This window comes from Lontra canadensis, unplaced genomic scaffold (genome assembly GCF_010015895.1).
Source record: "Lontra canadensis isolate GAN:19392208 unplaced genomic scaffold, GSC_riverotter_1.0 scaffold78, whole genome shotgun sequence".
NCBI classification, from domain to species: domain Eukaryota; kingdom Metazoa; phylum Chordata; class Mammalia; order Carnivora; family Mustelidae; genus Lontra; species Lontra canadensis.
Genome location: NW_022631072.1, coordinates 9,748,735 through 9,763,834, shown reverse-complemented (window position 1 = coordinate 9,763,834; position 15,100 = coordinate 9,748,735). Strand labels below are relative to the sequence as shown.

Below are 15,100 nucleotides of genomic sequence, written 5' to 3'. Positions count from 1 at the left end.
AAAAACTCTGTTGGCTTGGAAACAGAACTGGGTCCAAACAAGACCAGAGTAAAGTTCTGTGTAAGGTGCTTGGAGAATTCTGAGATGATACAGACCTGGTATCCTGATGGGGTGGTAAATATATCTCTTATTCCTCTGAGGTCGGGGGTGCTATATAGATTAAGTGCCTTTAGGGAAACTGGTTTCAAGAAATTTGAAGGGGAAGGATGATCAATTGGGGTCTTGGAAAAATCAAGCAGAATGTATTTTTAACAATTCAGAGATTATAAACTTTCAAATTCATAGCAGTTCAGGTTTACACATATCTTTATGAAAAACTTCAAATCCCATCAAGAAACCCAAATTTTAAAAAACAAGATGATGTGGTAAATATACAATGGAATATTAATCTGCCATAAAAAAAGAAAGAGATCTTGCTATTTGCAACAACATGGATGGACCTAGAGGACATAATGCTAAGTGAAGTCAGTCAATCAGAGAAAGACAAATACATGAGTTCGCTCATGGAGAATTTAAGAAACAAAGAAAAAGAAAAAACCACACAAATAGACTCTTAAATACAGAGGTACAGAGGACTGGGGTGGGGTGAAAAGGATAAACAAGATCAAGAGTACAGTTCTCTTGATGAGCACCAAGTAATATACAGAATTATTGAATCATTATGTTGTACACATAAAACTGATAACACTGTATGTTAATTGTACTTCAATTTAAAAAATGAGAGAATGTTATATTTGGAAATCACATGTGAGGTATGGTGCCTAAGTGTAATTTATTAATTAAATGGTTTATAGTTACTGGTTTGTTAGATCTAAGATTTTGGTAACTAATGATTAACAATACTAGTACATACTAACTTTTACCCATTTATATGCTTATTACCTGATTCCAACACCAGGCAAAGGCATCACACAAAAACTACAGACCAATATCCTTTATGAATATAGATGCAAAAATCATTTTTTAAAGGATTTTATTTTTATTACTTATTTGACAGAGACACAGCGAGAAAGGGAACACAAACAGGGGGAGTGGGAGAGGGAGAAGTGGGCGTCCCAAAGAGCAGGGAGCCCGATGTGGGGCTCAATCCCAGGATCCTGACCTGAGCCAAAGGCAGAAGGACTGAGCCACCCAGGAGGCCCAAGGGTGCAAAAATCTTCAACAAAATATGAACAAATTGAGCTTGGCAACATATAAAACATATATACCATGACCAAGTAGGATTTACCTCAAGAACACAAGGTTAACATCTTAAAAACAACACACTAGTCTGTATTAATAAAGGACAAAACATTTTATCTCAATAGACCAAAAAAGGATCGGATTTGACAAAATCTAAAACTCTTTCAAGATGAAAAATTCTCAACAAACTTAGAAGGAATATTCTTCAACATGATAAGCAGCATCTATGAAAAACCTATAAGTAACATTATACTTAGTAGTGAAAGGCTTTCCTTCTAAGAGAACAAGATAAGGATGACCACTCTTGCCACTATTAATTACTGTACTTGATGTTCTTCTATTTAAGACAATTAGACAAGAAAAAAAAATCATTCCGATTGGAAAGAAAACAATTTGTAGATTACATAGTCTTCCTGACTACAGAAAATCCTAAGGAGTCCACTAAAAAACTATTAGGAGAAATGAGCTTATTAGCAAAGTTGCAGGATACAAGATCAGAGGAGAAGCAGTTATATTTATATACACCAACAATAAATATTCTGAAAATGAAATTGTTTTCTCAATTTCATTTAAAATCATATCAGGAGAATGAAATACTTAGGTACAAATTTAACAGATGTGCAAATTTGTACCCTAAAAAGTAAAAACAGCTTGAAAAGGGAAGCTGGAGACATCACAATTCCCAACTTCAAGTTAAATTACAAAGTAGTAGTGATCAAAATGGTATGATATTGGCACAAAATCAGACGTACAGATTAATGGGATAGAACAGAAAACTCAGAAATGAACCTACAACACAATGGTCAATTTATCCTTGACAAAGCAAGAAAGGCTATCCAATGGGTAAATCTCTTCAACAAATGGTGAGAAACCTGGACAGCTGCATGCAGAAGAAAGAAACTGGACCACTTTCTTACTCCAAACACAAAAATTAATTCAAAGTGGGTTGAAGACTGAAATATGAGACCTGAAATCATACAAATCCTAGAGAACACAGGCAGTAACCTCGGACATAAGCCATAGCAATTTCTTTCTAGATGTGTCTCCTGAGGCCAAGAGAAACAAAAGCAAAAATAAACTAGTGGGACTTCATAAAAATAAAAAGCTTTTGCACAGCAAAGGAAACAATCAACAAAACTAAAAGACAGGCTTTGAAATGGAGAAGATACCTGCAAATGACGTATCTGATAAAAAAAAGTGAATAATCCACTTAAAAAATGGGCATAAATTTTTCCAAAGACTGACATTATATATGGTCAACAGATGCATGAAAAGATGCTCAACATCACAGATCACTGGGGAAATACAAAGCAAAACCATAATGAATTATCACTTTACACCTGTCAGAATGGCTAAAATCAACAACATAAGAACAGGTGTTGGTAAAGTATGGAGAAAGGGAAATTCTTTAAACTGTTACTGGGACTGCAAACTGGGGAAGACACTCTGGAAAACAGTATGGAGATTCCTCAAAAATTTAGTAAGAACTACCCTATGATCCAGCAATTGCACTACTAGGTATTTACCCAAAGAATACAAAAATACTAATTCAAAAGGACACATGCACTCCAATGTTTACAGCAGCATTATCTACAATAGCCAAATTATGGAAACAGCCCAAGTGTCCACTGATTGATGAATGGGTAAAGAAGATATGATACACACACAGGAATATTACTCAGCCATAAAAAAGATGGGAATCTCGTTTTTCAACATGGGTGGAGCTAGGGAGTATTATGCTAGGTGAAATATCTCAATCAGGTAAGATAAATACCATGTGATTTAACTCACATGTCAATTTTTTTAAAAAAAGATTTTATTTATTTATTTGACAGACAGAGATCACAAGTAGGCAGAGAGGCAGGCAGGCTCCCCGCTGAGCAGAGAGCCTGATGCAGGGCTTGATCCCAGGACCCACGATCCCAGGATCATGACCTGAGCCAAAGGTAAAGGCTTTAACCCACTGAGCCACCCAGGCGCCCACTCATGTGTCAATTTAAGAAACAAAACAGCAGGGCTCCTGGGTGGCTCAGTAGGTTAAGAGACTGCCTTCATCGCAGGTCATGATCCCACAGTCCCATGATCAAGTCCCATGATCAAGTCCCAGGTCGGGCTCCCTGCTCAGTGGAAAGTCTGCTTCTCTCTCTGACCCTCCCCCATCTCATAGTCTCTCTCTCAAATAAATAAATAAGTAAAATCTTTAAAAAATAAAATCTGACTCTTGATCTCTGCTGAGGTTATGATTTTGAGGTTGTGGGATCAGTCCCATGTGGGGAGGTGGCTTGGGATTCTCCCTTTCCTTTGCTTCTCCCCTGGTTCGTGCATATGAGTGCACGTTCACTCTCTCTCTCTCAAGTAAATAAATCTTTAAAAAGAAAAGGCAAAACAAATGAACAAAGGGAAAAAAGAGAGAGGGTCAAACCAATAAACTCTAGAGAACAGACTGCTTTACAAGGGGGAGGTAGATGAGGGATGAATTAAGGAGTACACTTGTAATGAGTGCTGAGTGTTGTACGGAATGCTGAATCACTGAATTGTATGTCTGAAACAATTATTACACTGTATGTTAACTAACTGGAATTTAAATAAAAATAAAAAATAAAAATAAAAACTAGGGGTGCCTGGGTGGCTCAGTGGGTTAAGCCTCTGCCTTCAGCTCAGGTCATGATCCTAGGGTCCTGGGATCGAGCCCCGCATCGGGCTCTCTGCTCCGCAGGGAGCCTGCCTCCACCTCTCTCTCTGCCTGCCTCTCTGCCTACTTGTGATCTCTGTCTATCAAATAAATAAGTAAAATCTTTAAAAAAAAAAAAAAAAGTAAAAACTAGGAATATTTTTGAAAGAAATTGAAGATGTAAATAAATGGAAAAAGCATTTCCTGTTCATAAATTGAAAGACTTAATACTGTTAAGATACTAACATTCCCCAAATAGATTTAACTAAAAAAAACAAAAAACAAAAAACAAAAAAAAAAACCCTATCAAAATGCCAGCTGGCTTCTTCGTAGAAACTGCCAAAATTAATCTTAAAATTCATGTGGAAATTCAAAGGATCCTGGATATTCAAAACAACCTCAAAAAGAGCAAAGCTGGAGATTGGAGGACTCACATTTCCCAATTTCAAAATTTACCACAAAGCTACAATAATCAAGGTTGTGATACTGTGCAAATCATATCTGATAAGGTACTACATCCAGAATCCATGAAGAATCCTTACAACTCAACAATAAAAAGACAAAACCAGTTCAAAGATGGGCACAGGATTGAACAGATATTTCCTAAAAAGGCTATAAAAGTGGCCAATAAGTACATTAAAAGATAACATCATTCACCATCAAAAAAATGCAAGTCAAAACCACAATGAAAAAGCATTTCACACCCACTAGGATGGCTATACTCAAAATACAGACAATGACAAGTGCTAGTGAACATGTGGGGGAATTGGAACCCTTATACTTTGCTGGTGGAGTTGTAAAATGTAGCTATTGCGGAAAACAATTTGATTATCAAGAGATCAGCAAGTCTACTCCTTGGTATACGCTCAGGAAGAGTTGAAAACATGTCCATGCAAAAACTTTTATATGAAAGTTAGGTCAAAGAAGCTAGTCACAGAAGATCACTTATTATAAGAGTCTATTTATATGAAATTTCTAGAATAGGCAAATCTACAGCAACAGAAAGACCAGTTGCCCAGGGTTTGGGGAAATGGGTGAGGGTAATGAAGAGTGACTACCAATGTGTATAGGGTTTTTTTGTGTGTGTTAATGAAAATATTCTGAAATTAGCTAGTGATAAAGCTTATGAACTTACTAAAAACTACTTAATTATATACTTCAAATGAGTAACTTCTGGCATATATCTCAATAAAGCTGTTAAAAAGAATCTTTTATTACGAGAGGATTAGCATGTTAAGAAAGAACTACGTCCACTTAGGGCTATATGTTTTTTTTCCCTTAGAAATTATAGTATTAATACATTATTTTAAATGACAATTTTATTTATCACTGTGATAATTTATAGTTGTGCTTACTTCTTGATTCCAAGAAACACATTTCTAGATTTGGACATGAAAAGATCTTTAAACATTTTGCTAGTCACCTTTTCTAGATCATGCACAATTTGGACATGTGTTGCACTGTATTTTTAAAAAAAATTTCCTTGTCCTAAGTGTGACTTTTTTTTACAATGAGGGGTCAGTGATAATATATCTGAATGGCTACACTGAGGAATTTTCAGTTTCAGACACTACAAGCCAGGTATTCACAAACCCATGTAAAAAATAAAAATAAATGAGAAAGTTCTCCAAGAATCAACAGAATCTAACCAGATGCGAAACCAAAGACAGGAGTAATGGACAGAATGAACACGGATAACTACATCTCCCCCAGGTTCTAAATAACGTCCATCACCTTTTATTTAGGAATAACATCACTCTCACTTATAAGGTGTTTCCTACTCACAACTCCAAGAGGAAACGACTGGCTTTAAGTCAGGTTAACTGAGTGACTTTTCATTCTAAGCTTGCTCATTATGACTTTGCAGCTACATGCACACATGCAAACACACACACACACACACACACACACACACACACACACACCCCAGCTTCACTGAATGAAGCAGTGTGTCTTAATGATCCAAATCCCTCTAGCCCTTGCACTCTATTCAGTGTTTCATTCCTTTGTATATACAGTAAATATTTCTAAAGTATGTCAGCAGTGATTTAACCTTCAATATTTCTAAGCATGCTACCAACACCCATAAGCACATGTCAAAGGCTATTAATGGAGTAGTGGAAAGTGACTGATCAGCTTTGGAACCATATAGAACCTGAGTTCAAATCCTAGCTCAATCACAAGTGGTAAGCTCTATGGGTTTTGGTTTTCTGTCTGTGCAATGGAGAGATCAATGAATATTTTGCTGCACTCTTGTGAAAGTTTAAAGAAATACATAAAAATAACTAATAAGCTATATAAATAAAAATATATAATAAATACATATTTATAAATATATATATATAAATAAAGAGATAAATAAAAATAATTAGTCTTGACCTCAGCATTTGTGGTATTTGTTTATCTACCCAAAAACAAACTGAAGTGAACTCATTTGTGGCTTTCTGGAAACAAGTTTAATACTTTAGTTCAGGTTGCTTTTAATGTGCTTAACACTTTTTTGTAAAATAGAAAATAATTCCCTTCAAATCCTACAAAGTGACCTGACATACACCTAAGTTGAAGTAATAATCTAATAACAACATGCATTTTGGAGAAATCTGAGATAGTAACACTGTCAATATTTCCAAGTTTTCACCAATTACTCTCCCTCCCTAGCAGTCTAATTCTAAAATTCAGTTCTTTCAGACTCAATCAAATAGCATCCATGTTTCAAAGTTTATCACTAGAGACCTGTTTTTTTATCATTTTTTTTTTAAAGTAGGCTCCATACCCAGTGTGGAGTCCAACACAGGGCTGGAACTCAACCCTGAGATCAAGACCTGAGCTGAGATCAAGAGTAGATGCTTAAATGACTGAGCTCCCTGGCATCCCTTCATGATTCTAGATTTTGTAGTGCTGTATAGAAGGAATTTGAGTGTTTCATTTGTATCCAACAACCAAAAGGAAATACTTGCTATTAAAAAACTCCAAATGACTAAATTAAGATTTAAATGAACTGATTTGAAATATCTGTCATATAAACAAAAGTGTTTATATTGTGTTCACAATAGTTTCACCTCATCAGAAATCAGCATTCCACATTTTCTACAGGTTTAACTTTTGGAAATTTACATCATATTTTCCTTCTGCCTCTTTAATAAATTATTTATGGATGAAGGCTACTTCCTAGCAGAGGTAATAAAAAGAACTCTATTAAAAATACACAGATAATAAATATGTGTTACTTAATAACCTTAGAAAGGTACTGTATAAGGTCTGTAAAGACAAGTAATTAGTAACAATTTCAGAAAATATAACTTTATAACCTATCTGTGTAACATTAAAAAAAAAGGATGACAAAAGCTAAAGAAAAAATGATTTATAAAAGCTCGACTGGGTTATTTCAGTTTCAGTTCCCTTCCCTAAAAGAAAATGAGGAGAGAAACTTTCTGACACCATAGAAAATTCTACAGAGGATCAAGCTGGCTGAACTATCACCTTTTGAATGAAGCCTATCCTAACCACTCTTATCTTCTGCAACTGCACCCCCTCCCAAACTCTCTGGCTCAGTGTCCCACCCCCACCACCCTCATGGCTTTAAACATTTTCTAACTTAGTTATAATATTTATTTTTTATCCTGTTTCCACCCACACACTAAAAATGTGGGCTCCCCATGGGCAGGGATTTTTGTTCTGCACGCTGATGTAGCCTGAATGCCCACAGTAGGGTCTAACAAATGGCAGGTGCTCAAGAAATAATCACTGAACGAATGAATGAGGCTACATAACAGAGGAGAGCAACAAGCATATTCATGTGCCACTTAAAAAGATTAGTCCTCTAGATCAGATTGAGAACATTCTGAATAAAGATTAAACATCCCACCACTTCAAATTACTCAGCTCACATTTCCCTTCAAGACCCTACCTGCCTGAGTGCGTTCCTATGGCCACCACTGTGCCACTTGGATGAAAATCTGCACAGTGTCCTGGTTCCTAGAAGAGAGACAGACAGCTGTTGGGGAGTACATGTGAAAGTCTCCCTAGATCTATGGGAATAGTGGCAAAAACATTTGAAAATAATTGGTTTCATATTGACATGGAATTCTGATCAACTTTCTTGTAGCCAGTGAAAAATATCACATTGATATGAGAGGAAAAAGAATTTCAGAGCAGGGAGGGGTATGTTGGCAAAGTGGCAAGGGAAAAGGACAGCCAGCTTGTGGCTAGGCAGTGGAACAATAAGGATAATAACAACAAACATGTATACAGTTCTTTAGTTTGCAAAGAACGTGTATACACCTTTGGGCTAGAAAAGGCTGATGTCTGGGTCGGGTAGGGAGAAAATATAGTAAGAGATCAACTCCAAAAGAAGACAGTAGAGTCTGTTAGTGAGCAGCGCTTACTGAATCCAACTGCAACACCACCAGAGGCCCAAACATTTCTGTAACAATTAATCCTCCACAAATATGTCAAAATCTTTTTTTTTTCTACTGAAACAGAAAAATTGAGCTTTTGCCCTAATTTGCTTCTTCAAAGTGGATACATGTACACTTCGTGACTAAACATTCTCCCCTTACCTCATCCCCTTTACTAAACTACACACTTGGGTTTTAACCAATGCGGAGTCCTTTTTCCTTTGCTGCTCCCAACTGCCGGTTTAGGGAGTTTTCGTGGGGGGATTATGATCACATTTTGCTTTACTCACATCTACAAGCCTGGTCCATTCTAGCCTGTGTTCCACTGAGTTCCACATGCACACCTGTCTGTCCTGAGCACATGTCAAGAGCAAATCTTTGAAGGGATGTGTGGCAAGACCCCAAAGCTCATCTGTATGACCCTGAAAATGAAATAGACCCATTGTTTTAAGAAACAGAGGGCATCATAAAAAATATTCAGTTAATGGTTAAAATCATACATCTTACCTGTACTTCTATTTGGAAGCCATCATTAAATGTTCCCCGCAAAATGAAATTTCGTGATGTGCCTACCAAAAATTGATCTGCCTTTCCTTCTGCTACAGCTCTGATTGTTCCATAATGATCAGGAACCTAAAAAATAAATTTATAAAGTCACCCTACACATAACAACATGTATTAATTACTACCCGAAGACTGCATTTACAGCTGTAAGCAACTATGGGATAATAAATGACAGAATTCCAAATCTGAAAGTCACATGGTAATATTATACTAGGAAGTTTATTTACTCAATTACATTTTATTATACAGAAGTTATAATGCATTATCAACATTCTTTGCTTTAGTCAATTTAATTTAGATTTAATATGATTTCAAGAGTTCAGTTAGGTGTAGGGGAAAAAGTTCTATTAGACCATATAAAAATGTGGTCTGGTTTTGTTATTTACTGGTTGTTATTTGGGTTACATCATTTAGCTGAAGACAAATTTATCTAAAATATGGGGAAATAATTATATATACTCTACCTATTCTTGATTGTTGTAAGGATAAAAATGTAAGAATAACACAAGGGAGATTTATTTGTTAACTAAAAAGCAATATATTGCAAAGTGTTATAACTATCATTCATAGGACTCCTTGGGAGATCAATCTCATTTAATGCACTACACGTTATACTCTCAGTGAAGAGTGTATTAATAAGATAATAAGCCCAAGCAATGACTCTGAAATAATGCAATTTTTCTTTATGAAGGAGGACCCAAAGTGACTCCTCAAAGCACAAATAATTAAAGTCCAAAGGTAATCCAAACTGATGTTAGCAATGGCAAAGGGGATGAACAGATGGTGCAGCTTTTGATTACAAAGGATATAAAAGTTATCTGTGAATAAAAGAAATAGTAAAGGAAGTGACATTTTCATTATGAACCTGAGGTTGTGATAAAGTGACTCTTTCGACTTCTTGTCTGTCTCCTTGGCAATAAAACCCAAGAGCAGTATACTGTTGGGACCCTCTTTTTTAAGAAAAGATTTTGTCTGGAAAACACATTATGTGTTGACAACAGCATAAATTCAAAATTTAAATCACCCCCCAAAAAAGAAGCAATACTAAACTCTGTGAAATTTGCCCTTGCTTTGAGAATCACTGACCTATAGAATGCTATTATTAACCATTTCACTTCCAGAGACCTCAATGCAAGTAAGAAACTCCCCCCGAGCGCAGAATACTTGTCAGGTGTTGTGGATACACCTGGTGCAGGATATGAAGCAGACATATACACAGAGAGTGATTATCATTAAGCCCACTGTTTAAAAGATTATTTTCAAGTTTTAAAATCAAACTGGTTATTTTTTATAGCTTAGAGGTGGATACTGTATCTGATGAATGCTGAATTTAAGTCTGCATGGTTATATTTTTAGATCAGTAAAAGATAATCTCAGAAATAAACAAAAACTACTTAGTCTGACCAATATATAATATATATATATGTATATTTACTCTTTCCAATTATTTTGTTTAATAAATGGTCCTTTTTCCTTTTTCTTTTTATGAGAATGAAATGATAAAAATGTGCACCAGTTAGGAAAAGAATAAATGAAACAAGATGGGATCGGGAGAGAGACAAACCGTAAGAGACTCTTAATCTCACAAAACAAACTGAGGGCGGGGGTAGGGAGAGGGGGGTGGGGTTATGGACACTGGGGAGGGTATGTGCTATGGTGAGGGCTGTGAAGTGTGTAAACCTGGCGATTCACAGACCTGCACCCCTGGGGCTAATAATACATTATATGTTTATAAAAAATTTCAAAAAAAATTTGAGGGAAAAAAAAAGTGTGCACCAGTTTCCCAGGAAAGTGTGTTAACTTATTATGGGATGAAAGACAAGCACTTAGAAAACTTAACATTTTAAAATTTTCATGTTTCATTTTCATCCTTACCTCTATTTCTCTTTCAGGATTCAAATCATGATCCCACAGAATTATTTTTCTGTCTTTCCCACCTCCAGTTAATAACATTCCATTTCTCATCTGACAAAGTGTAAATACACTGCCATCATGAGCTTTGATTTGTTTGCTGATCTGATAAACACCTAATGAGATGAGAGAAAAAAAAAAAACACTAGTGATATTTTCCATCACTTTAGTGTCTTTTTGGAAGAAAACTTTAACTACAGACTGAAGAATCAAAAGTTCCTCCTTTTGCATTTATGTCAATATTCAGTTACTCTGAAAACATTTCAAAATAATTCTTACAAAAAGATATAATTCCACAGACAATAGAGGATACATTAGCTTACTATCCCTTATAAGCATCCTACATGGTAGGCAGGGTAGGTATTACTCTTCTGATTTTAGAGCTGAGGACACAAGTCTTCAATGTTTCCTTAAGCTTTCCAAAAAGTCTTCATTTCCTACTGAGGTAAGAGCCATAATATTTAACATTTAATAACCACTGCTGGGACACCTGGGTGGCTCAGTCAGTTAAGTATCTGCCTTCGGCTCAGGTCATCCCAGAGTCCTGGGATTGAGCCTCTAGTCAGGCTCCCTGCTTCTCCCCCTGCTTGTGCTCTATCTCTCTCTGGCAAATAAAAAAAAAAAAAAAAAAATATATATATATATATATATATATATATATATATATATATATATATATAAAAATAACCATTGTTCATGTGGAGGCCCTCTGCTCTGCCAATGACTGCTCCTTTTATTTGCTAAAAAATGGAGGACTGGGAAAGGTACGGGGGTGGAAATGGGCACCAGTAGCCTAGAACAGTGGCTTTTGATCAACTAGAAAAGTATTAAAAACTGGTCCGGCTGAACCAATGTGATGGCTGAATGACAGCCCAGGTTTCTTATATGTCCATAGCACTTTACCCAGGGAGGAACAAGGCAGGTCCATAAAAATATATTTTAAGTAAAGTCTACGTAGACATTAAAAAACAAAATACATACACATGTATGCTTGTGCGCGCGCGCGCGCACACACACACACACACACACAACTGACCACTGAACAATACAGGGATTAGGTATACCAACCCCCTGCACAGTCAAAAATCTGTGTATAGCTTTTGACTCCCCCTAAACTTAACTACTAATAGCCTACTGTTGACAGGAAGCCTTACTGATAATAACAATAGTTGATTAACACATATTTTGTATGCTGTATGTATTAAATATATATTCTTCCAATAAAGCTAGAGGATAAAATATTACTATTTTTTAGAGATTTTATTTATTTACTTGTCACAGAGAGAGAGAGAAAGCACAAGCAGGAAGAGCAGCAGGCAGAAGGAGAAGCAGACTCTGTGGTAAACCAAGGAGCCCCGATGTGGGACTCGATCCCAGGACTCCAAGATCATGACCTGAGCCAAAGCAGTTGCTCAATGGACTGAGCCACCCAGGCATCCCTAGAGAAAATATTATTAAGAAAATTGTTAAGAGGGGCACCCAGATAGCTCAGTTGGCTAAGCTTCAGTCTTGGTCCTGGGGTTGAGCCCCACAATAGGCTCCCTGCTTAGCGGGGAGTTCACCTCTCCTTCTCCTTCTGCCACTTCCCCCCCATCCCCTGTCCTTGTGCTTTTTCTCTCAAATACATAAAATCTTAAAAAAAAAAAAAAGACATTTACAGTACTGCAAAAAATCTGCATATGAGTAGACACATGCAATTCAAACCTATCTTGTTCAAGGGTCAGCTATGTATGTATATATGTGTGTATATTTTATATGTAATCAGATACTCTTTTTTCCTTTATATTATATTATTTATTTATTTAGTAGGCTCCACATCCAACATGGGCTTAGACGCATGACCCCGAGATCAGGAGTTTCATGCTCTGACAGAGGCAGCCAGGCATCCATCAAGACCCTCTTTCTTAAGGGCAAGGGTAAGATTTTAGTACAAAAACTATAACCACTTCATTTCCTGAGAACTCCTTCTTTGGTATTCATGATACCTTACCTCAATGAACCTCTTTATCTGGCTAGTAAGGCTGGAAGAGCAAGAGTAAAAGCTCTTTGGAAAATACCTTGTAGAATCAGTTACTAGGTTAAAAATGGGAAGGTAGCACCTTGTTTAAATATGGCCAAAGTGGGGTGCCTGGGTGGCTCAGTCGCTAAGCATCAGCCTTCAGCTCAGGTCATGATCCCAGAGTCCTGGGATTGAGCCCTCCATCGGTTTCCTTGCTTGGCAGGGAAGCCTGCTTCTCCCTCTCCCCCTGCTGTGTTCCCTCTCTCGTTGTCAAATAAATAAATAAATCTTAAAAAAAATGGCCAAAGTAAGTAAATAAGTAGATCTTAAATCACTTGGAATAATAAAAAAAAACTATAGGTTTAAAATTTACTCACTGAGAGAAATGGGTGAAGGGGGTTATAAGGTTCAGATTTCTAGTTATAAGATAAATAAGTTCTTGGAATTTAACGCACAGCATGGTGACTACAGTTAACAATGCTGTATTATATACCTGAAAATTAAGCTGCTAAGAGAGTAGGTCTTAAAAGTTTTCATCAAAAGAAAAATTTGGGGGCGCCTGAGTGGCTCAGTGGGTTAAGCCTCTGCTTTTGGCTCAGGTCATAATCTCAGCGTGCTGGGATCGAGCCCCGCATCAGGCTCTCTGTTCAGCGGAGAGCCTGCTTCCCCTTCTCTCTCAGCCTGCCTCTCTGCCTACTTGTGATCTCTCTGTCAAATAAATAAATAAAATCTTTGGGAAAAAAAATCTGTAACTATGAGGTGATGGATATAAACAAAACTTACTGTGGTCATCATTTTGCAATATAAACATACATCAAATCAAATTATTATGTTATATACCTTAACTGTATACAAAATTATATGCCAGTTTTATCTCAATAAAACTGAAAAAAAATTCACTTTCTAAATTGTTCATCAATGGAAGAATGGATAAACAAAATATGGTATATTCATAATATGTAATATTATTTAGCCGTAGAAAGGAATTGAGATACTGATACATGCCACAACATGGATGAACCTTGAAAACACTAAGGTTCCAATAAAAGAAGCCAGTCACAAAGGACCATATATTGTATGATTCAGTTTACACGAAATGTACAAAATAGGCAAATCCACAGAGATCAAAAGTAGACAAATGGTTGCTAGAGGCTGAAGGGAGGGAGAAATGGGAAATGATTGCTAAGGGGCCCAGGGTTTATTTTGGTGATAATAAAACGTTTAGAAATTAGGCAGTAGTGATAGGTATATAACTCTGTGAATGTACTAAAAATCACTTTATTATATTTTTAAAAGGGTGAATTTTGGGTCTGTGAACTGCATCTCAATAAAGCTGTCACTGAGATTGTTCACTTTTACTTATTTGAGCTACCATTATATTTTAAAAAATTAACTGAAATTTGTAGGGCCTTGGTATCCTTGAAAAAAGAATGCTACAGCAGAATCTAAAAATTACTCAGTGTGAGGGAGCTAGTGGTACAGGTATTTAAGAGATGGGTATATTTGGTAGGGAGAAAGGAAAGGGCTTGCCTGATTTGGAGTAGAGCTTGCTAGAATGTGCAGAGCTGGGAGCAGAACTCCAACAAACTTGCTATTCACATCAACAGCCTCAGCTCACATCAACATTTATCACCTAAAAATACTTTAAACACTGAATACCACAACTGTGTCCAGTACGACAGACAGCCAATTATCAATCATGAGAGAAAAGACATATGAGAGATGTGAATTTTTTTCTCTTAGGTAGGCTCCACGCCCAGAGTGGAGCCCAGTGTAGGGCTCGAACTCATGACCCTCAGATGAAGACCTAAGCTGAGATCAAGAGTTGGACGCTTAACCAACTGAGCCACTCAGACACTCTGAGGTATGAACTTTTTAAAGAGTATTGCTGGCTGGGTCGGGGAAGCAAAGGGCTTACTTTCTAATGAATGGTCAACAAGAGAGTCTGAAAGTACCATGGTACCAAGAAATTACAAAAAGCAGAAATGTGGACTTTCATGGATCTCCATGAAAATGTAGAAAAGTGCAATAGTTTTTCTGTTTTAAATTCAGTCTTCCATACTTCCAGAAAAGACAACCTTATTAAACACTTAAGATCTTCCTAGAATGATGGAATGTTAGAAAGCAGAAAATAAACCTGAGAAACAAATGCTCCATCAAGAATAAAAATATCTAAGTAGTATCAGCTCCATGACATTTCCACTCCCAAACCTCCTACCCTATGACCTTTATTTCCTGAGGACCTAATATTGAGATAAAATTTCTGTGTTTCAAATTTAAACATGTTCAAATTTAAACAAAGTTCCCTTTAGATAGTATTTACCAACAAAACAAGAAAGATTTCTTTCTCATGAGCCTATATTTCTGACATTCCAA

At 36.5% G+C, this 15,100-nt stretch overlaps 1 protein-coding gene across 5 annotated transcripts in view; it reads right to left on the bottom strand.

Moving 5' to 3' along the window:
* Positions 1-15,100, bottom strand: part of EML4 (EMAP like 4) — a 151,686-nt gene that overhangs the window by 21,216 nt on the left and 115,370 nt on the right. For all 5 annotated transcript variants that reach the window (XM_032882017.1, XM_032882018.1, XM_032882015.1 and 2 more), the window contains 4 exons: positions 10,690-10,841; positions 8,758-8,883; positions 8,541-8,672; positions 7,761-7,828 (listed from right to left, as the gene is read on the bottom strand). In XM_032882017.1, the coding sequence (XP_032737908.1) occupies positions 7,761-7,828; positions 8,541-8,672; positions 8,758-8,883; positions 10,690-10,841 (478 nt within the window). The remainder of the gene's footprint in view (positions 1-7,760; positions 7,829-8,540; positions 8,673-8,757; positions 8,884-10,689; positions 10,842-15,100) is intronic.